Source organism: Phoxinus phoxinus (assembly GCF_949152265.1).
Source record: "Phoxinus phoxinus genome assembly, chromosome: 19".
Classification (NCBI taxonomy): Eukaryota; Metazoa; Chordata; class Actinopteri; order Cypriniformes; family Leuciscidae; genus Phoxinus; species Phoxinus phoxinus.
The window spans coordinates 13,053,778-13,077,359 of NC_136894.1; the positions used below are offsets into that span (position 1 = coordinate 13,053,778).

The 23,582-nt window shown below is 36.5% G+C and overlaps 1 protein-coding gene across 5 annotated transcripts; it reads right to left on the minus strand.

Annotated features, from left to right (window-relative positions):
* Positions 1-21: 21 nt before the first annotated feature.
* On the minus strand, positions 22-22,285 carry eya3 (EYA transcriptional coactivator and phosphatase 3). 5 transcript variants are annotated; one of them, XM_079592050.1, is made up of 19 exons: positions 22,085-22,285; positions 14,428-14,551; positions 13,771-13,820; positions 12,869-12,972; positions 11,574-11,660; positions 11,407-11,470; positions 10,384-10,493; positions 10,025-10,162; positions 9,704-9,783; positions 8,942-9,122; positions 8,248-8,417; positions 7,277-7,360; positions 7,080-7,169; positions 6,941-6,999; positions 6,591-6,751; positions 6,115-6,229; positions 3,812-3,933; positions 3,140-3,240; positions 22-2,672 (listed from the first exon to the last, which is right to left on the minus strand). In XM_079592050.1, exons 2-19 carry the CDS (start codon positions 14,458-14,460, stop codon positions 2,592-2,594), a joined length of 1,830 nt encoding a protein of 609 aa, XP_079448176.1. In that variant the 5' UTR covers positions 14,461-14,551; positions 22,085-22,285; the 3' UTR covers positions 22-2,591. The 5 variants fall into 5 exon arrangements, with proteins under 5 accessions (XP_079448176.1, XP_079448177.1, XP_079448179.1 ...); XM_079592051.1 differs by having other exon boundaries at positions 11,574-11,657; positions 22,085-22,210; XM_079592053.1 differs by having other exon boundaries at positions 11,407-11,467; positions 11,574-11,657; positions 22,085-22,202.
* Positions 22,286-23,582: the final 1,297 nt, after the last annotated feature.

Here is a 23,582-nt window from a genome sequence, read left to right on the forward strand (position 1 = left end):
GAGACATTATGAGTCAGAGATAAACAAGCCAAGCAGGTAGGCCAGCCACAAAGTATTTAATGAACTTCACTTACACAAAACCAGAAACAGCGTAGGTACAGATATTTGCTTCTTCAACCAGTTTCAGTTTGAATATGCCAGAGGTTCTCCAACTAACCAAAGAGCACAAGCGTAATTCCAGGGCTAGATTGAGTACTTGTTCTCTAACTAATAGAGCTACTACATCCCTTGATTGTCTATGCATAAGTAACAAATCCCTAAATCTCGTGATACAGTCACGTATCTTCAATTAGGTGTAGATAACAGACAGTATACAGGGACTAGATCATTGTTTTGTTTTTGTTTTCCTGAAAAATGCAGGAAACAAAGTAGGACATAGAAGAAAAAAGCACCAGAAGAGCATTTTTTTTTAGATTAAAGTGAACGAATAACAGCATCTGGTTGGCTGGGTTATGGAGGGAAATTATTTATGCAGAGATGAAGTCAGCGCACATCAAAAGTACCAAATTTAAAGAAAATGACGAATAACGGCATAGGCCTTTGAGTCAAAGTTAACACTTCACCAAAACAAACAATACAAACATATGTTTGTCATATTGCATATGTTTGTCATATCTCAGTAATTCCCTTTAAGATAATACATTTACTGAATGGTGATTATATTTAAAAGGCACAATATAAATATGTACAGGAAAGGAAACACACAGACACACACATCTACGCAAACAAATGAAGAGTACACATTCTTAATTGTCAAAGCTGCTTGAGTAAAAATGCTTTTTCTTCAGGCTCAGTAATGTTCAGTCACAATCTCACAGCGGCCGGGAATATTAGACCCAAGCTGCTCGTAAAACCACCTTCAACCATAATTGAAACAATCATTTATCACTGATCAGAAATGTATTGCACACTATCACACCGGTTTTCTCCCAAACACATGAACGAAAGAAAAAGGTCACAGGTTGGGGCCCCGTAGCTTCAAATCCATGGCTAATTTTGGCTTTATGCAAGAGGTAATATTACAAAATCCCACTCAGCTACACGACTTGCCTCAGGGGACAAGAATGCAGTTAGTTCATGTTGCTCGTAATTGCATTATAGACATTTAACAGATATATTTCTAATGGGACGTTTGATTCCAGGAGCTTAAGTTTCCCTCAATATGGATTTTAAAGAAATAGCGCACCCAAAATTGATCATCATTTACTTGCCTTCGTGTCCATTTAAACCAATATAACTCTTCTGTGGATCTCAAAACAGGAGGTATTAAGCTGTTCTTTTCCATATAATGAAAGTAAGTAGGGATTATGCTACTGCAATCCAAAAGTCATCAAAACAGCCTCAAATTTAGTAAGCCATTCATTGGAAATCCTCCCCTCTATCATAGCTCTGAAATCTCAATTTAATTTGTGTTCATACAAATACAGCAGGGCAAGAATCACACCAAGTTAAGCAGTTGATTCAGTCTCATAACTGAAATAGACTTGAGAGCTACAGCAAAGGGGAAAGCTGTTTGTGTATAACTTAAGTCATTCATAAAATAAAATAAAGATTTAGGCAGGTTGCTCATCATATGACTTCAATCATATAACATGGTAGATGTATTAGACTTCTTTTAGTTATTTTATGGTTATTGTTGAAGTTCAAAAGTCCCATTCCCATTCAAATTTCATTGTATGGAAAAGAGCAGCGTAAACATTCTCCTTTTGAGCTTCACGAAAGAAAGTCAATCAAACAAACAGGTTTGGAACAAAAGTAACGCAAAATATGACAATTCTCATTTTTGTGTGATTCATTCTTTCAAGAAAAAGGAACAAAATGTACTGAAAGAAATATGGTTTCACTTAGTCACTCTCTAATTTGAAACATTGCCCAATTTAAAGCAGAAATTAAGTGTGTATGAAGGGTAAAAATGCATGCAGACCCCTGGAACTGAGGAAAATTCATATAGATACAGTAAAAATGAAATGTGATCTATGCTAAACCCTGTAGGTACCATCTGAAGACAGATATTAAACAGGCCACATCTGTGATCCACTTTAAGAACTGAAATAAATGCATAATTTCTTGGAGGCGTCTAAAGCATGTAACCTGCCATCTCATAAGAACCAATATCCTGACCTTTCGAATGAGCGCAAATCAAAATGACTCCAACTTAATTTCAGCCCTTTAAAAAGTTTGAAAAAAAAGAAAAAGAAAAGAAACTAAGTTCACTCCTAAGTTTCTGTCAGTGCAGACTTTTGGTCATGGGTTTTTCCTTTGGTGAATCCAGTTACGTTGAAGATGTTGAAGCTACATCCTTTTTCCAAGAGAAAGATGCAGTGAGAATGCGAGACAGTGTTTTCCTCTTTTCCGCACGTATGGTGGTGTTGTCCCAGTGCAAGGTTCAGCCTAGGGGAGGATAGCTGCCATTGAGGGAGTGGAGGGCTTTTGAGATCGTACCGTGTCACAGATCTTCTTGAGTTCTTGTCTATGAATGCTAATATTCCAGACTCTACTTCAGCTGCTCCACTGATGCGATGGATAAGGATGGGTGGATGGGATTGCTGATGGGTGCAAACGGAGAGAGATCCTTTTAGCTCCAACTCAATCTATAAGAAGTCCAGTTCCAGAGCTTGGTGAAGGGAAATCAGGTCTCCATGAGAAGAGATTCGCCAAAATGGCATGTTGTGCTAAACAGTGACAGTGCAAACTTGTTAGATTACAAATACGAAGAATACATTTAAGAGAATTGCCCAATAAAATGTATTAAATGTAAAATCAATACTATAAAGCAACACTTGTGAAACTTTGTGTCAGGCCTATTGAACTGGGAGGAAAAAAGTGATTTTAAATTGTAATAATATTTCACAATACAACTGTTATTACTGAATTTTTGTAATCAAATAAATGCTGCTTTAGTGAACAGAATGGACTTTTCAAAAACATATTACTGACTCCAAACATTTGAACGGTAGTGTACCTCAGGGTATACTTCAAGTAAATAATTTAGATAGAGTTTGAAAGAAAAACACAGTTTGGAAACACCTGAATAGCAGTATCATTAGGAATCTCTGGCAATTGCATAATATGAGGTATTATATTGTGCTGTGATCACGTTGACAGGATTATGTAATATGTCCAAATGCTGGTATTGTACCTGCTTTGCAGCAAACTCTTCATCACGGCCGTCCCCTATAACAACATAGGTCACTTTCTTCCCAAAGCGAGCGATGATGCGTTCAAAGCAACTCTCTTTTCCTGTTAACAGACGAGTCATTCAGCGTTACTCTAACAAAGGTTCATATACTGTGTGTAAATTCACCCTTGTGCTCAGTTTCAGTTTGATACCAATGATTTTAAAAGGAAAGGATGTTTGAAATGAACAGTGGCATCATTTATTAACCCTCGTAGTAGTTCAAAACCATATGACTTTTCATACCCTGAAACAAAAGGTGAATTTTCAAAGAATATTAATTTGTGACTATTCTATATAATGATGTAAGTGGATGAAAGCTCCAAAATGAGCTAAGCCTTCATTCCAAGTCTACATAAAACATACAACATCTTATGGTCTATGGTGATGTATTATTGCCGCAAACCATGTTTTCCACAGATTTTTTTAGTCAAATTGAAATATGTGGAAATGTTTATTTTCAAAGTTTTGAAAGCTGAAGGTCTATACGGTTGTGATTTAGATTACAATCTAAAAGGAGCTAAAAGGATTCAGTTTGAACAATTTTTTAATCTTTTTAATCAAAGTCTTGGACCATCTGGCTTTGGAATGACATGAGGGTCTGAATTAAAAATTTTAGTAAACCAAAACCGTTACCTATTTTAGTAGCACTGTAGATGTTCTCGATGGGAAAGACGTCACCCAGGCCATAGAGAAGCACCTTAGCTAAAGCAGGAACTAGCTGAGTGGTGGTGACCAGAATATTCATACATCTGCCCCTGTGAACAAACAATTAGCCAATGTTAGCGTGTACACTACATTTAAGCAGATGGAGCCGCACTGAGAAACCTGTTTGGCATGTTGCTCTAACACTTCACACACAGTGTTTAATGCCTAGAGACGGATCTGATGATTTCCTGTAAATCATGCATGCTCTGAGAACAGAGACAGATGCAGTAGGGATGGGTAATAGGTACAGATGTCCTGATTCAATTTGATTCCAGTTCAATCAATTCAAATCTATTCGTCTTCGAATATTGATGTGGTTTTCGATTTGATTCAATGAATATAGATTTAATACAAGTACTAAAATACTTAATACTCAGGTAGGCCTACAGAAATTGAATAAAGTAATCAAATGTTAAAAACCACTGCATAGTCTTTACTGTATAAATTAAATATAGATTAATCTTTATTAAAGTTACAAATGTTTTAAAAGTCAAGAGCAGTGAGTGTTTTCTTGTTTGATCAACATTTAAAACAGACAGTACAGTAGCTGGAATATTAGACTGCAGTCACTAAGACTAATGCACGGATCCAATATACTGATACTGTACACGCGTTTTCTTGCTCTACTGTTTACGTTCACACAAGACATAACCGACTACGGTAGGTTTACTAGGATACTTGCCAAGATAATCATTTTGTGAGTATTTGTTCGTTCAAGTGCAAGGCGGCATGAAAGAACTCAATTCAATATTAACAGCGCTTTTTGAGACACAGCTTTCAGACAAAACGTGAATACCGAATCAAGAGAGTCGACAGTCCTGTCATCTGTCCCGAGCATCTTTAACGCTGAAAGGCACACCTGCATCAGCCATGTTAAGCACTAAATAAATGACAGGCTTTACGTTGTAAAATCTCGCAAGGTAAATACAAAAAATTGAGAATTTATTCACGTCAGGCAGATCTTATGTTCAATGTTTGCAGAAATAAATATGGAAAAAGATAAATGTCATGGCTTTTGAGAATCGATATAGAATCAACCATAAAAGAAAGAAATAAAAAAAAGACTGAAAATTAGTGCTGAAAAGACAGCAGTTTCTCCCTGAAGTGAAGTCAGAGGGAAAGCGATGGGTAAAACTCGCTCCGCATCAAAACGGCCGCTCTGAAGAAATTGACAGGCAAGTGTGTCAGTATGTAGCCGAAATAAGAAATGAGCCGCTTTTATGACCACGGTAAGCTTTTCTCTGACACACCGTATATTTCTTGGCTGCTTAATGAGAGTTGTTTGATGACTCCACTGCATTGATCACCATGAGCTCTAATACCCTTTTCACAAGATGTAAAAAGTCTTTAACATCCCCAGAGTGTGTATGTGACGGTTTAGCTCAAAATACCCCACAGATATTTTTATTTAGCATGTTAAAATTGTCACTTTTTGAGGTTTAGCAAAAATGCACTGTTTAAGTGTCCCTTTAAATGCAATAAAGCTGCTGCTCCCGGCACAGAGCTTCAACAGCTTATGTCCTTTTACCTCACACAAACAAGCACTGAAAATTTCAAAACTTTTAGCCTTTTATGTTCAAACCGGAGTCAGACAATGATGGAGAGACTCTAGAAAAAGAAGTGACAACATGTAGAAAGCAACGGGAAATTTCTGAATGGTTAGTTGAAGAATTTATGCAGCTGATGCGGTGTTAACGATCTTCTAGTCATTGATTAGCATATTCTGTCATGATAATCAATAAATCTGGTTATGGGGGCGGGGTTTATGTAAATTTTAGGGTTGGTGATGTCACTAACCCGGGAGGAATGTGTAGTCCCTACCAGACGTTTGTTGCAGTCCTTAAACTATTTCTTTAAAAGCAAATATCTTCCTTTGCTTTGAACTTTGAGCGTTGGAACTTTACAGATGTTGTTTACGCTCAAACAGCAACATTACATACTAACTAAAGTTAAGTTAGAAAAGTGAAATCATAATCAACCACCCCTTTAAAGTTTGCATCATAACCTCTCCTTAGTTGCTGGTTCCCCAGCCTGACTTCCCCTATTGTTGCGGCGGGTTTATTATTTTAAATGTCTAGACCCTGAATATAAGACGACCCCATTTTTTCAGATGCATTTCTAAGAAAAGAAAAAATATATATTCTGAACAATACGGTAATTGAAAAATCATTTCACATTTCAAAAATCACATTTTTATGCCCAGCCCTAGATGCAGGTTTAGTGAGTTGCACCTTGACTGTACGAGCAAGAGAGATTTGAGGGCAGTGCTCCGCCAGGCATCTGTAACAGTCTCAATCTCTGAACGAAGTCTTAGCAGTAGGTCTCTCTTCATTGGGCTCAGCAGACCTAAAAAACACGAATGTTGACATTAAAACAAATTATATTATAATATATATAATATGTAGTAATTTTAAAGATACTACTGGACTTTGTATAATATATCATCACATGTCGAAAAAAAAAAAAAAAAAACAGAATATAAGAAATCAAAATTAGATTAGTTTACTCCTTAGTCCTAAAAGTTGATAGTGCCGACTAGATTTAGGTTTAAGATCTCTTGAAATGATAATTAAGACTTTTCTTATATCATTTAGAGATATTTAAGATAATGATAAAACCTAATTTAAGACGTTTTAATACTTGCGGGGACCCTGCCTGTGTGAATGTGCAGCGGGGTTTAAAATAGAGATACGAGACACACTCTCACCTCCCACATTCCCTTGGAATCCGTTGTAGATCTCTTTGAGACGGCGATATCTGAAAGCCAGCTTACGCATCCACTCTACTCCTCCCTGTACCGCTGCGGTGGAAGCCGGACCACCGCCCGCACTGGGCCCACTAAAGCCATCGCTAGAGAAGTTGTAGTTGCTAAGCCAGAATGATCAATATTAGATACAATATAGACTGATCAAAAAAGCTATTACAAAAAAGAGCTTTCACACGTAGCCTTTGTCATAAATATAACAGCAATATGTGTGTTTTGAGGATAGAAGCAAAACACAATTGAAAAGCAATTTGCTGGTGTAAGAAGTTGTTGGAAAGCTCAAGTTGTATTACCTTAAATCCTGCCCATTGTCATCTGAGGCAACGTCATCAACATGGACTTGATCACATTCCTGTATTGACAGCAGAGGTAAATGTTATTTTCATGAACCTAACAGACAGCAAACTGACCCTTGTGTTCCGCTACACTTACCTCCAGATCATTGAAAAAGAGATGCGTGTCTGCAAGCTCAAAGATCAACTCCTCCATCTGAAGACCCAGATTGAGAACTGTAGCTGGGTCCTGAATAAATAAAACCATTCCAGAAAACAACCAGAATGTGAAAAGAGAAAATAACAAAAGATCAAGTGCAATACTTTTGAGATTACAAAAAAAGCTATTTGCTGTACCTTGCCAAACTTCTGTGCAAATGAACCAGTAAGAAGAGAGTGGAAAATGATAATGGTTTCATCCAGATCCCACAAGAAGATACGCTGAGAAAAGAAAAAGAGTTGTTTCTCATGTTTGCTGCACTTGGCTGTTGCCCAATCCATTATGTTCACCTCATGATTAATCACGTTATTTTGTACATTTAGCAAATATAAATAAATTGTAAAGCTGACCCTCTGTTTAGCAAGCTCAATTTAAAGGGATGGTCACCCAAAAATAAAAATTCTGTCATCATTTACTCACCCTCATGTTGTTCCAAACCTGTATGAATTTCTTTCTTCTGCTGAACAAAAAAGAATATATTTTGAAGAATGGCAGTAACCAAATAAGTGATGGACCCCATTGACTTCCATAGTGTTTTTCCCCCATTCTATGCTAGTCAATGGGGCCCATCAATTGATTGGCTAGAGGTTAAATTACAAGTTAGACTGAGTTTTGTTCCGTTCTTTTCTTTTCTCTGGCGTCACTAATTGCATCCCTGTTTCTCTTGGGTTTACTTATTTATCTGATATTTCTTTGATCTGTAAATATGTTTTTTTGTAGTTATTTTTACTTATGTATAATAAATTACTTTTTCTTTTGCATTACTTCGTTTAGTGTTGTCTCTTGCCACCACCATCACTCCAAATTTGATCATAATCTCAACGTTACTTCTTTTAACCCTAGACCACAAGAGGTCGTAACACCCATATTCTTCAAAATATCTTCTTTAGTATTCAGCAGAAGAAGAAAAATTCATACAGGTTTGGAACAACTTGAGAATGAGTAAATGACAGAATTTTCATTTTTGGGTGAACTATGCCTTTACTGTGTCCGAATGCAATGCAAGTAAAAGTGAATTTTTCAGTGCTGTTGCAAGGGGTTTCTATTTAGTTTCCACATGGGCAGAGGTTAGAATATGTCTCTAAAACTATGCAAGCTGCTGCATTACCTCAAGGTCATTGTCTGTGGACTGGGAACCATCTGGTTTCTTGGCTTTGCCTTTAGCTTTGCTAGGAGGGTTTTTGCGGTTGGGCTCGTCCTGGTCTTGTGCTCCTGTGGGAAGGGCCATCCCAGCAGGCAGAGCCACACCAGTTGGGAGCGTCACACCAGGGGATGCATCTGGAGGAATGAGCAAAAATATGAACTGCAGTGAGAGCCAGAGAAGAATGAGGAGGATTCTCAATGACAACATGATCTAGACCAGGACTGTACAGAGCAACAGTTTTGCTTGCATTTACTATTAAAACTTAAAAATGATTATTGAAATTATTATTATTTTTTACATTCAAATTATTATATGAATGAATTCTTCAAACTTTTTTTAAATAGTCATTATTATCAGTTTACAGCTACTTAATATTTTTGTGGAAAATCTTTATTATAAGACTCTTTGATGATGATTATGATGATGAGAAAGATCAAAATTTATTTAAATTAGAAAGCTTTTGTAACATTATATGTTTATTTACTGGAATTTATGATCAATTTAATGTGTCCATGTTGAATAAAAATATTTTCTTAATAAAAAAGAAATACTGACACCATCATAAATTATATATTTTTTAAAAGTCTAGTACTCGTATATAGAAAGTTTTAAATAATTGAAAAGGTTTACTGAAAAATACAGAGAGAAGATAACACACCTGTTGTGTTGGGCAGGTTTGCAGAGGCACTGCCTTCTGTCTTAATGGCTGGATATCCAGGTGCCACTACACCGGCTCCATCTCTATCATTGTTGGGCAGCCCAGCGGACAGGTAACTGGGAGGAGGAACGTAGTACTGGGAGAACTGACTCTGGCCAAGAGAGTTGTAATTTGAAAACTCCTAAAAAAAAATAAAAAGGGGACATCAGAAATACGACCACTCTTAAGAAACAATATACAGCATTCATATAAATTAAAATCGTGTTCATTGTTTGTTCAACCAAAGCAAACTGATTGTTTCAAGCTTTCATTTCCATATGTAAAACAACCGATTTCTTTTCTGAAGTCTAATAAGTCTGTCAAAATGTACTGGTTGAAATGATAATTAACTGTTTGAAATCTGATCATCTATTCTCAGAAAAATAATTAAAAAAATTCTATCTATTTTTTTAATCACTTCATTAAAAAATTTATATTGTAAGATATCATGATCAAGAACATGATGTTTTAGCATTTTTACATTTGTTCTACACTGTATAATGTCTTAGTCATGACATCTCCACATACCTCAGCTAACTAAATGAGCAAAGCATTGCATCTACAGACTTATGGAAATTGTAGTTCAAGTGAGACAACCTGTATAACAAAATATGACTTCAACTTAGTCAAATAAAACGTTCATCTAATCCAAGCAGCAATAACATCATCCACAAATGAGTTACTCTGTCCTTTCCAGTATTGAGTTCCTTCCTCCACACTCACCTGATGTGTGCCAGTGGCTGTGGTCACGGCAGTTCCTGGGGGGATATTCGTGTACACACTGGATGTAGTGAAACAGGAACCTGAATGGGGAAGAATAATCATTATAAAGGATGGCAAAAACACATGCAGTGAACAGCTCAATACTAAAAATGATTGGCGATCATGATAAATATTTCTGAATGGAATGCTGTATGAGTATTAATGAAAAGGTTTTGGCGGATGGAACTGGACGGATCTTTGTCCTCAGCGGTCCTGTAATGATAAGGCTGTGAGGCGCAGAGAGCGTGTAGAGACACACACACAGAGCAGTAGCAGGCTTGCCTTGGCTGGGGTAGGAGTAGTGGATCTGGTTGGGTTGGGTTGAAGTATAGGCTGAGCTGAAGCTGAGAAACCCCGTCTGGCCAACAGAGGGCGCCTCGGGCAGCTGCGAATCGGTCTTTAAGCCCGGCCACATGGAGCCTGAGGCCGTGCATGGATAGATGGCGCAAGAGAGGGCAAAGAGTGGAGGAGAAAAGGGATGCAGAGACGAAAGTGGTGATTAGAGGGAGGTTAAGAACTGGATGTAATGTAGACGTGAACTGATCTGACTGCCAGCGTAGTGTGAATGCAGGGTGAGAGTTTAAGTGGAATGAGTGTTCAGATGAATTAAAGCACAGACAGCAACTGGGTGAAGCACAGACCAAATGGTGGCAGTCCGTACGTCTGGCCGGACTGAGGAAAGCCGCTGTATACGGTCGACTGGCCCAGGGAGGGGAAAGCCACTTGGCCGGCATATGCAGTGACAGCCGTGCTGAAGAATAATGGAGGAGAGTTAATAGCTGAACATTCAAAAACACCACTGTACTTAGAGAGGCTGCTATAGACTTTAGTCTGGGTAGACGATTTAATTTAATTTAATTTGACTTAAACAAATGAAGGCGCAGTCCGTTCAATATGTGGTATGAACTTAGTCAACATGCATTCAAATTTTCTGACACCATTTACTTTCTTAATAATGTTCCTGGTCTAATGAACAATTCATCTGTGCATGTTATTTCAAAGAAAAACAAATGCACTTAAAAACGTTCATTAAAATGTAACAATACACCGCAATACAAAAATGTAAATGTGTCTTTGGAAGTGAAAATCTGTATTGTGCATACTTCACCCAAAATAAAAATTACTGTGTAATAATTTTTTTTTTTACTAAGGAGCTTAAAAATGTCATTTGAGTTTTAGTGTCAGTACTACATTAAACTACTATATATAATGTTGAATATAATGTATAATAATGCAATGGGGAAATATTTGTGTGTCCTGATAGTGCCAAATGTCTTATGTTACCAGTAAAAAGTGTCCTAAATTATTTTAAATATATCTAGTCAGTAACAGAGTGCAAGCATATTCGTCTAGAATAATTCTGTATTTCAGAATCATGAATATTTTTATTCTGGTGTCACCATTGTCCTGTGCATTGGCTTACCAGCATCAAGTCCAAGACTATTTATTCCTTATATACTGTATCACTCTTCATATATCACTTTATTGATGAATTATGTACATGCACAATAAGTACATTTCTTAAGCAAGCAAAGAGGGTCGATTATGATCCCATATTGATTCCAAATGACATGCTAGACTATTCAGTTCAGGTTTTATTAAACAGATGACTGATTTTATTAAAAAAAATACTAACCCGTTTTAAGATAACTTTCAGTACTTACTTGCTTCCTTGGTAGATCTGTGAGGTATATTCAGTGGCTGTGGTGAGGTCTTTGCAAGTCACTGCTGTTAAAAACGGGGAGTTTTGAAACAATGGTTTTACGCTTTAAATCAATGTCTGACTGAGCAAGACAGCATCTCTTGTCCTGATATAGTAAATGGGCCTTACCATTGTGAGTATATGCATTTTCTGTGACACAGCCCTGGGATCTTGATATTGTCTCTTGATTTGACTGTTCTGGACCCCCAGGCACTGCTGGAGACATTAAGGGGGTGGATTATATTTACACATATTTTTACACAAAATGTAGGGGCACTACAGTCTTTCAATCAGATGAACCATCAATTCAATAAAGAAATTAACAACAAAATATATTTAAAATGTGTAGCATAAGCAAAACAGTAAAAATGGTAACTGTTTTAATTTAAAAAAAAATGTTTTACACTGTTTTATGATTAATATTAGAATTTATATGAACCAATCTAACAATACATAGTAATAAACACCAATATTTACATATACTTTACTAAAAACTTTAAAGCTTGTAAAAATAGATTTTCAAATGATCGTGCAAAGAAATTAGTGTTTTGGACCAATTCAATCATATGGACAGTATGAATTAAAATTAATAATCAGCTAAAATTTTGCTCCTGTTGTGTAAATCAGAAATGTGATCTCGGAACTATCGCTCTCATACTTAATTAACAAATAAAAAATATATGTTTTAATAATGTTAAAATCATTGCAATATTCTATATATATGGTAAATGGTTAGGGCTGTCGCGGTGAAGGAATTCCCCTTGCGTGGATTTTGAGTGGCACAATATCGTGATACGCGATTATTATCGTCATATTTAAAGATTATTTTTAATTTTTTTGCTATATAAATAAGTGCTACGATGTGGTCAGCAAACACAAAGACTGAGATTCAAAAACAAAACCGGCTTTATTAAAAATCCCAACACTCTGAATGAACAGACAGGAGAATAACGCAAACCACACAATGCATAAACAAGAACCGACCTAAAACAACTGAAACACAGGGCTATATAAACAGAGGTAGAACAAAAGAAAAGTAAACTAGGCGTATGTGAAACTAATACGCAACTATTGCAACAAATGAGGACATAACCAGTAACCAATGAAACCAAATCTAAACAGTTGTTGATAAGATGTTAACTTATTTAACATTCAATACACACGCATGAAGTGTAAAACAAGAAGGGTATAGCATTATGAAAAAACATGAACATCACGGTTGCGGCGGTTGCTTGCATTCCTCTGCTATTGGCTTGTCAGTATTGCGGTATTACAATATTGCGGTTATCAAGACAGCCCTATAAACAATCAACAAAATATATTTGATATAATTGCCCTATCCAATACACACATATGCACCTTTTACCACCCTAAAATAAACAAAGTATTTCAGATGATGACAATTAAAGCAGAAACCTACTTACTTAAGTGCAAGTGAGCAACAGATGATGGTGGATATGAATTGACTTCTGACTGTGCCGTTGATTCGTCCCGGTTTGGAGAGTCACTGCTGTCATTAGCAACCACGCTGCAAAAGAACGTCTTTTGAAATTTGCCCTGTTGTTCTCTTAATGTATAATAACACAACAATGAAACATGAAATGAGCCTCTGGCCGGAAAATTGTCAGCTTCCAGATTTCGCATGAGTGGTTAAAAGAGTAGCTAGCTGTTCTGATACTAAATATTTTCTGACATGTCTGACATTTTGTTAAAGTTAATGAATTTTGACTGAAGATGGGCAATTATCCAAAAGGAAGCTTTACTGACAAGACACTCTTTGTTCTTTCTCTTTCCCCTTAATTGCTCAAGGGCACAACAGTATTAGAGCAAGATTATGATCTTATATCCAGTTCCTTGTATCTGTACTGTTTAGAATAGCATGTTCACATCCTAGCAGTCTAATCCTTAAAAAATTATGTTGTTAATAATGTTCAGTTTTTTTCCAGACACACAATACAGAAATATCTCGAAATCTCTAGGGAAGCACGGTCATTTGAAAATACTACTGGGTTTCTACTGATACAAAGCTTAATGCTAATCGGTGAAGTATCCCTTTAAAGATTGGGCAGGACCACGGTTTTAGCTAAAAAAAATGATTTACTGTTCTACTGAAGAAAAAAAAAGTCCCCTACATCTTGGATGGCCTTAGTTGCTGTAAATTAACAGCAAATTTTCATTTTTGGGTTAACTATCCCTTTAACTAGTATGCTATAGCCTATATGCAGGCTACACATAAAAATATGAAATACACCACACCCTATAATGAAAATGCATATGAAAATATGTAATGAACCATACACTGTAATAAAAATGCATATGTACTTACTGTGAATCACCCTCCTGATTCACTTCTGGATCATGCCGAGCTTTCTTTGTCTATTCAATCAAAACAACAGAGAAAAAAAAGCATACATTTATATATTACGTCTCTCAGCGTGTTTATTTACAGTGGCTGATGGCATTTGACATAATAATGTGAAGCATTTCATGCAGTGACAGAAGCATCCGGTAGTGTGACATGCTTTACATAATCTAAAACTACTAATTAGGGTTGTGCACAACGACTGATTCCATTAACGTTAAACAGAAATTTTCCAATCAACTAGGCAAGTCTTTTTTTTAGCAGTTCACTCAAGAAAAGTCCTCATCAATTTCCCATTTGTCAGACTGCAGGGCTATTTTTGAATGAAATACAAAAGCTAAAAGGCGATTAAAATGCGCCTAAAATAAATGTATTGATGCCGAACAAGAAAAAATTCATTCTATTTGTCAGCTACGCATGAATCCTTCTTCATTCCTGTACTGGTGTGATTAAGTGAAAAAAGATAACATTAATAAACAGCTATATTTACCGATACATGTATTTTTTAACTAAAACTTTAATGCTGGAAAAAAATTATTTTCCAAATGAATGATGAAATTTGCATTTTGAACAAATTCAGTCATATGGACATTATGAAAGAAATCAGTGCAGTGTACTCACAGGTAGCTCAGACACCTCTTGCGACTCATTCATGGCTGTGAAAGATGACGTCTTCACCGTCCGCCTAAGTAAATCCGCGCCGTCAGTCTCTGCAGTTGCTGCTGCTTCTGCTTTGGCCAAGGCCCTGCGTGAAAGACATACGCCAACACTGTGAGGGATCTTTATATATGCTCTCCACCTCACTGGGGTTGATCCTTGTCATTTGTCTGTGTGCCCGGTCACGGTGCTGAGTATCATGGGGAAGTCAGGGGAAAAAGTGGGGCTTGCGGGGCCTAATCCCACTCTCACCCTCGTGGCAGGTGAGCTCGGCACTGGCACGTGAGGTGCCCCACAAAAGCACCAGATGTTTCCCCCGTACCCTCCCACTCTTCAGCGCACATGCCTGGATTAGATGTCCGCCTCTCCTTACATGTTTACTAACCTACATTTGGTGAAAACTAGGAAGCTTGTATTCTTTCCTGATTATATCAAACAGGTATTAGGTGTTTCTGCGCAAGCTGTCACATCCAAAGGGTGGGCGAGGATAAGATCTAACCTAATTTTATTCACCTCATGCCTTCTTTAAACTGCATTTATATAATTGGTATAAGAAGCAAGAAAGGGAGAAAGCAGGTCAGACACTCACTTACACTTGAGTCTATTTAGCAGACGCTTGCCAAAGCGTCATTCATGTAAATATGGGACTACGATGTTCAGTAAAACACGTGAAGCCCTGAGCGATGCGTTTGCAACGTGCAGCCCATTGTCCCAGGAACATGAAGTGGAAATGGAAAAAACAAGTGAACCAAAAATCTAAAACAGTTTTTGAAATAAATTTAGAAATTTGGTCAAGTTACACAGACCATCTATATACCCTTTTTGAGCCGACATCACAATTACGTCACAGCGTCACAGAGGCAAAACAAAGGGAAAACTGGAGGCAGCCAATACAAACCAGCAGATTCAGCTACATAAGGAGCTTAAAATGTCATCTTGTTGTGTTGTTGGGTGCAAGAATCGACTGTGTACAGCCTCCAATTTGAAATTTTATCGCATGTTTTCTAAACTATTTTTGATTATTTGTGATTGTGAATCATCTATGATTGTATACATTGTTGTGATTGATTATGACTAGAATTTTTGAAGAACCTGGTAAGAAAGAATAATCAAATACATAAAGTAAAAAAAAAAAAAAAAAAATGTTTTTGCTGTATCTGGAATTTTTATTTCTAGGAAATATTCATATCAATAAAATTGCACTGTAATGTCACACTAAACATGCTCGTCTTCTGGCCTTGGTGCCGACTAGGCAGAGCTTCGGATCGTACCACACAAGTCATGTCCGTGACCATTCAGCAAATAGTTACATATAGACATCTAAAGATTTATAAGCCCTCAGTTTCTCTTTATGCTTGGTTTCTCTTACAGGTAGGTGTAGTAGAAGTCAGGCCACTCAACCGGAGGTTAGCCTGTCAGATCGTCCATCCATTGATTGAGCGTGTGTACAGGTCGGCCAATCTGGTTTCGTCCGTTAAAATTAACTTTTGCAAATAACAATCGCGGTCCTGGACAGTGAGTGACCTTACACATTAAGATAAAATCGCATTTTCTCCAGTTATTGTTAAAGAACAAGCTAACAAAACTTGCTAACTAGCGTTAGTGAAGCGACCAGAGTAATCGATCTGCCTCCACCTAAGCTCCACCCACAAAAAAACATCACCATGTTTACTAACTGAAAAGGGGTCTTTTAGTGTACCCAAAAATTTAATTTCTGTCATAATTTTCTCACCCCCATGTCACTCCAAACCTGCTTATGACCTAAATATTCTGTTGTTGCTCATACAATGAAAGTCAATGTCCAAAACAACATTGGACCAGTGACTGTCCCAGTATGGACAAAAAACAAACAGACAAAAAAAAAAAAAAAAAAATCATTATATGTTTGGAATGGCATAAGGGGGAATTGGTTTAAATTAATTGATTAATTTTTCATGATTAAATGTTTTAATTATTGTTGCTATATTAATGCAAATAAAGGGAAAGCTTGTAAATATAATTATTCCTTGTGTTAATTTCGTGAAAAGTATGAAAACACTTATTTTTACCAACATTTTTCTCTATTATACTTGTATTATTTAGTCAAATTAAAAATGTTCTATATACGCATCATTGAATACAATGAATATTGTTGACGCGTTCACATCACGAGCACCATGACATGCACATCATGAGCAGCAGACGTTGTTACGATTAATTGTTTTTTGAAATGTGGTTGATTCAAAAAAAAAATTCATATTTATTTATCTATCACCCAAAAGCCAGTATTAGTTTTCCTACACTGTTCATAGGCTTGCAGCCTCCACGTTACAGCTAATGCTGTGAGATATTTTTTTTTAAATCTTAAACATAAAATAACCTGATCCTGTTCGATCAAGGCTTGCGACTGTTCTGACTTGTCCAAATTTCAGCATACATTTTTCATCTAGTATCAAAATCCTGTCTAATCATTGTATGCATTTGAAATATAGATTTGGGTTCTGTTTTAATGTACCCAAGTGTACCAAAAATATATAGGTTATATAGCTATTTAATAGGTTTGTAGCTCTTTATTTCTTTTTATTAATTAACCACTTGTAAACTTATGTTCACTGTTCTTTTTTAAAACATATAGGATTTGTATTAAATCTATTTATTGAGTCGAATCGAAAATCGAATTTAGAATTGAAAATCGAATCGAAAACCAATTCGAATCGAGAGCTTGCGAAACGAATCATCTGAATCAATACCCAGCCCTAGTTGTTAAGTGAATAAAGTAGCAAATTCTTTTTAAATAAAATTAAGGTTTAATTATGTATTTTTACTACTATTCTGGGCCTTGAAAGTGGTATTGCATAGGCTGTCAATAGAGGGACAAAAAGCTCGCAGATTTCATTAAAAATATCTTCGTTGTGAATTTTTTATTTTGGGTGAACAGAACTTAGTAAGTTCTCTACATACAAAAGCATCAAACTTCAGCTTCAGGCTCCTAGTTTTTAATACATCTCCAAGCAAAGTCAATGTTCACATAAACATTTACTTATGTATGCATAAATGCAGATGTAGGAGTCCACTTAATTTAAATAGTTCACTATCTACAATTAATTCGGTAAATAACGAATTAATTTAACAAGTTCAATTATTAAAAGCATAGTAGACAGGTGCAGGCAGGTATATGTCACTTTGTATTCCTGCCTAGGGCTGGACAATAATTCAAAATCAATATATATTGCGGTATAATTTTTCTCAATAGCGGTGATATGATTTTTAAACACATGTCCTATATTTCATTATACAATGTTTACCTTACATGCAACCGACGGCTCAATCTGACTGAAAAGCCTTCATGTAACACCTTAATCGATCCGAATTAAATTTCCCGTCATTCTAAAATTCTCTTTTCACTCAGCGTCTGTGAAGTGGAGCAGGACAACATCCCACCAGTCCTTGTTCTTTCAGATTCTCATTCATAGACGACTGGTTTTGGGTGCGGGGAGGGGCATTTTTTACTGCATGATAAATTTAAGCTGCACGGTACAACTAGGGCTGTCGCGATAACCGCAATATTGTAGTACCGCGCTACTGACAAGCCAACCGCAGAAGAATGCAAGTAGGGCTGCATAACGATTACATATTTGTTTACATCATATATGTGTGTGTACTGTGTATAATAATTATGTATATATAAATACACAAAGATGCATGTATAATTTTAAGAAAAAAATATATTTCTATATTATTAATAATTACATATAATATAAATTATATTTAAATATAAAAATGTATATAAACATGTACATATTTTTTTTATATATACATGCATGTGTGTGTATTTATAAATACATAATTATTTTACACAGTACACACACATATATGATGTAAACAAAAACTTTTATTCTGCAAACGATTAGTTGCGATTAATCGTTATGCAGCCCTAAATGCAAGTAACCGCAGCAACCGCGATATTCGAGTTTTCTTTTTCACAAGGCTATACCCTTCTTGTTTTGAACTTCGTGCATGTGCATTGAATGTTAAATAAGTTAATAATGATACCAAGACAGTGTGTACAGAGGCTTCTGCGATTTGCACTTAACAGACAGTGAATAAGAGAGATCGACTGAGTGTGTGCGATTACCTCCGTCTGTCTTTGAGGTCAAGTCATATTCGTGAAAAGGTTGCTGTGTCCACTGTCCAAGGAAAGCAAAATATTTGTTGCATCACCCTTTTAATGTTTAAGGGTATGGCGTCAGTTTATTGGTCCGTTTAAACCAGCGGTTTAATGACTCAAAGACAATCCATTGCCGTAATGTAACTGTGCACTGAGTGACAGCCTTTCAATGCGCAGAGATGCTGTTTTAGTTTCGGTTTCATTGGTTACTGCAAATGGCCTCGTTTTTGTGCATGCTGACCACATCGTAACATTTATTTATATAGCAACGAATAACTCAAAATAAATAAATGGCGATAATACTACATATCGCGCTATTGAGCCACTCAAAATTACCGCAAGGGAAATTCCTTCACCGCGACAGCCCTAGGTACAACGGATGTTCATTGTCTCCAGATTATGACCAGAAATGGATAAATATTAAGTCTGCTGTTTAAAACAAATAAAGAACCAAGGTAGGAGAATGATTATGCGCAAACAGCGGGGAACTCTATTTGTGCAGTGTGCGCATGTTTAAAAAATCTATTCCGATTTGAAGCTTGTGACAAAAACACACACATTATAACCCAGGGGGATAATCCATCAGCCGGAAACTGAAGCTTCCCCGGGCGCCGCCATTGTAGCAGAACATCACCTGCTGTTAGCATTCCATTGACTCCCATTCATTTTGGCGTCACTTTGACAGCAAATAACTTTAAATCTGAGGTGTTTAAAGAATCCATTTGTCCATTATTTATTTCTAAAGAAACACGACAATTTATAAAAGGCTCCATTACCTTGTATCTTACGTTATGGCCCCGTAGAAGCAGTTTTGGTAAAAATAGGCTAAAGATTGCGTCATAACCACTTGACCCTCTGTCACACAGTCGAGAAATTACTGTATAGACAGGCGGAGAAGCTCGCAAGCAATCGGAGGGACGTGGAGGCATAAAGTCCGATAAAGTAAAGTGAGAAGCCCATAGAGAGTGATAAATTTGATCCTGCTGCTAGCTCATGGACAGCTAATAGTCACGCTCTCCGTCTCTGCGAGATTCGGAAGGGAATGATTCAGATTTCTCTCGGCACAGCTTCTAGAAGGCCTACAACTGTCAGATAGGTTTCTCACGTCACATCTAAGCTCAGTTTGAGCCTGCGCAGTACGCTCAGCCATCAGGAAGTGAGTGCTTCTAATGGGCTTCACTTTTCTCCGTTGAAACCTATGGGGTCGCTGTGTCTATCTTATATACTGTCTATCTATGCATTAACCCGATCATGTTTAACGTTTATGTAAACACGTTCAGATTCATCAATCAGAATGAATTCAATCCAGTTGAAACAAAAGTTGTGCATATAAACTTATGTCACTGCCCCAGCAACATGTGTTTTTTGTTGATCACTTTTTTTCTGCAACTGAGCACTTTTCATATTCTTTATCCGAGCTGAATCTATAATCAATCTATAAGAATAATATAATCAGCCTATTTTATAGTTTAAAGTTAAAGATATTAATATTAATAAGTTGAAAGTCTTGTTGCTTTGACGATGATTTTACATTTCTTGTTTGTATGAAGGCTAAATACAAATGAAAGGTGAACATTCCTTTATTTTTTCCTACATTTTTCAGAAGTTTGTAGGTACAGAGTCAGACATCCGTTGTGTTCTGTTTTTCTGATCCTTTTATATTGTTCATATTGATATCGGAATTATAGCCCATTGTTATCTACCGAAATTAAGAAACACATGTACACATCGTGATATAAATTTTGGCCATATTGTCCAGCCCTAATCTGGACCCCTCGACAAAAAAAAGAAAAAGGATTTTCACATACGCTTTTGGATTATCATTAAAAACAAGCTCTGTGATCAACAAAAGTTTATGATACTTGGGCGTTTTGTCCATCAAGATAATTATCACAGATGAACACAGTTTTTATTAATTTTGAAGCCTAAATGCAGTCGCCAGAAGTTTAAAGCTAAAGGTATGCTATAAACGAACTAGGTTACATGGTCCCACAAATTCAACGTCGTCACCATCACTAAGCTTCTGACAACGCTTTCAGTTTTTATCAAAAAACATTTTCCCAGAACGTTTGAGTTAGAATAGTTTGTTAGAACACAATTATAACCATAACGATGCTGTAAAAGCGGACTGAGTTTACCTTTTAGCCATTTAACCAAACCCCCATTCAAAGAAACCCATTGACTTCGGGACGATGGAACCTGAAGTGCTAAATGCGTTCTGGCCAACAATATGATGTTATACCTGCACCACTCTATTTCAAAGGCATAATATTACTTAATTAAAATAGAAAGTAATTACAATACCTTTTGGTATCAGTAACATTTTTGTGTCCCGTGTAATTTATTGGATCAAAAATCTGAAAAACATCTTTAAAAAAAATATTACAATTTAAAATGTCTTCTAAAGTAGCCTAATATATTCCTGTAATTAGTTAGGATATTCCTAAATTTTCAGCAGACATAGGCCTACTCCAGTCTTCAGTGTCACATGATCCTTCAGAAATCATTGCAATATGCTGATTTGCTGCATAAAAAAAATATTTATTTTGATTGTCAATGATGAAAACAGTTGTGCTGCTTAATATTTTTCTGAAATCTGAGATGCATTTATTTTAGGATAATTTCCATTTATTTTTTCAACATTATAAATGGTTTTACAGGTTATTTTCCTTTTCTTATTACAAAAGTAATACTTAAATTCTTACTGACCTAAAATAAAAAATGCAATGTTGTAACTTCACCTGCATTTAGAAATTATGACAAAAAGCAATTAGTATTTTTGAATCTTGTTTTTATGTAGGCCTATTTTACTTGTATAGTTTTAGTTTGAAAAACACCTATGTCAGACATAAATATATAGATCAGCTCAGCTAAAATCATTAGACTGCAGGAGCTGGTGGATCCGTAGGCATAACAATGTGCTGACAGTACACAGTAGAGCAAAAACCTATCAAACAAAACACAATAGCAGGAGGATCACAATGGCAGGCATCATTACTTAAGTTTAAAGACATCCTCAACAAACACTAAACACTACGGACTCAAGGATGGCTGATCAGTGAAGGTGAGGATCTCACATCTTACTCTAGTAGTATATCGCTACAAAAATAACGCTTTGCTCCCATGTCCCCGAAAAGTGCTGCCTAGGTAGGAAGATCAAAAGGATTTGAGACACAGCCAGTGTTTCTCTCCAAAACTGTGGCTATTTCACCGGAGATGTCCACATACCACACACATTAAATGTGGCAAATGTTGGAAACACGCATAACGTTATCACTGCTGGCGCACATACGATAAACTGTTTTCCAGTGGTCGTTGTGTTCATGTAACGTTAGCGTTTAGCACAGTTTGAGCAGTTAGCCAACGTGTGTTATTTAGCTCGCGGCTCACTGACCTTACCATTTCACACTAAACCGCTCATTAAAGCACTCAAATTCACAGTGCATGACACACAAATGGGAAAGAAACTCTTACCATTTCACCAAGTGCTACTTTCGAGGAAACTTTATGTTTCCTTGAACTGAAATTCCCTCGGTGGGGCGCCGTGTGTTGTTAGGGACAACTATTTGGCAGGAAGTCGCTACAATTCCCGACGCGCATGCGCAGAAACGACAAGCAAGCGCTCCATCGAATCACAAAACGGTAGGTAAACCCTTGCAAAAATGTGATGACTGCTGAGTGCTGAGGTGAGCATTCTGTCACTACTGATTCGTAAACTAGCATAGAGATGGGGGGTAGACTTTACTAAGCTCCCCCAGAACATCATATATAAAATGCATTTGAATTAAAGTAGTAGCATTTGTTATAAAAAAAAAGATATGATCCTGAAGATCCTGAAATGCTACCGGTAAGTGTTTGTGTGTGTGTGTGTGTGTGTGTGTGTGTGTACACAAGTAACAAACTTGGCAAATAAACTGACATTTGGGGTCAGAAAGATTTTTTTGGCCAAAAAAAAAACTACCAAAAACCTTTCATTAAGTGCACTACATTGTGTAAAAGTGACAGTAAAGACATTTATTATGTTATAAATTATTTCTATTCATCAGCCTTACTCAAATTAACATACAGACACATTTAAACAATCAATATAACACATGTGCAATACACCACAATAAGTCAAATGACAGTTATTAGCAACAGAGTAGAGATAAGTCTTCAAATGAGAAGTAAAGCACTCAGAAGTGTCTAGGTCTAATGTGGAGCGGGAGGCTGATTCAGAGGCACGGAGCTGCAACAGCGAAGGCACAATCTCCTTTGGATTTCAGTCGTTTGAGGACAACTAAAAGGAAACTGAGCAGATCTTAAAGGTCTAGCAGTTTGATACTGATGTAAAAGGCCGAAAATATACTCTAAAAACATTGACAGTAGCCTACTTTTTATTAAAATGTATATTATTGTCACGGGACTATAAGAAACGGAAGAAGAATTCATCAGCAGGTTTTTTTTTTAAAGGTTGGTGAGTGGTAGGAATATGGTGCTAACGATTATTCGATGATCAATTAATTGCTGATAATAATTTAACCGATAAAACGCATTGATCGTTGATTAAGGTCAACCGCGAAACACGTAAAGCAGACATTTGGAAAAAGAAAGCGAGCTCGCCGGAGTTAGCCTATGTTTGGGATCATTTTAAAAGGCTAGAGTTACACCTTCATGACTACAAGTTTGCTTGTGCGTTCGCAGCATTGTTGTTTTGTGCAAAGGAAAGTTGTAATATTGTGTTGTTGTTTTTTTATATCTGATTAATAAAAAAATATAGGATGTGTTTTCGTTGAGTTAAATAACCTGCTAGCAAAGTGGTTCAGTTTACTGGTGTTTATTTACCGCTTCAGATTCAGAGAGCACAGCTCAAACAGCAATGCACGACTTATAATAACTATGATTGGGACTGTCTTGTTACATTATATTATAATGAGAACACTATTTTAATAAATCGTTGTGAATTCATTGGGTTTAGTTGCCGTGGAGTACA

Excerpts from the sequence above, each read along its gene's own strand:
- eya3 (XM_079592050.1), bottom strand. The coding sequence starts at position 14,460 with ATGAATGAGTCGCAAGAGGTGTCTGAGCTACCT. Across the intron at positions 7,000-7,079 it reads TCTTTTTCAATGATCTGGAG|GAATGTGATCAAGTCCATGT; the intron begins GTAAGTGTAGCG and ends CTGTCAATACAG. Across the intron at positions 6,752-6,940 it reads GACAATGGGCAGGATTTAAG|CAACTACAACTTCTCTAGCG; the intron begins GTAATACAACTT and ends ATTCTGGCTTAG.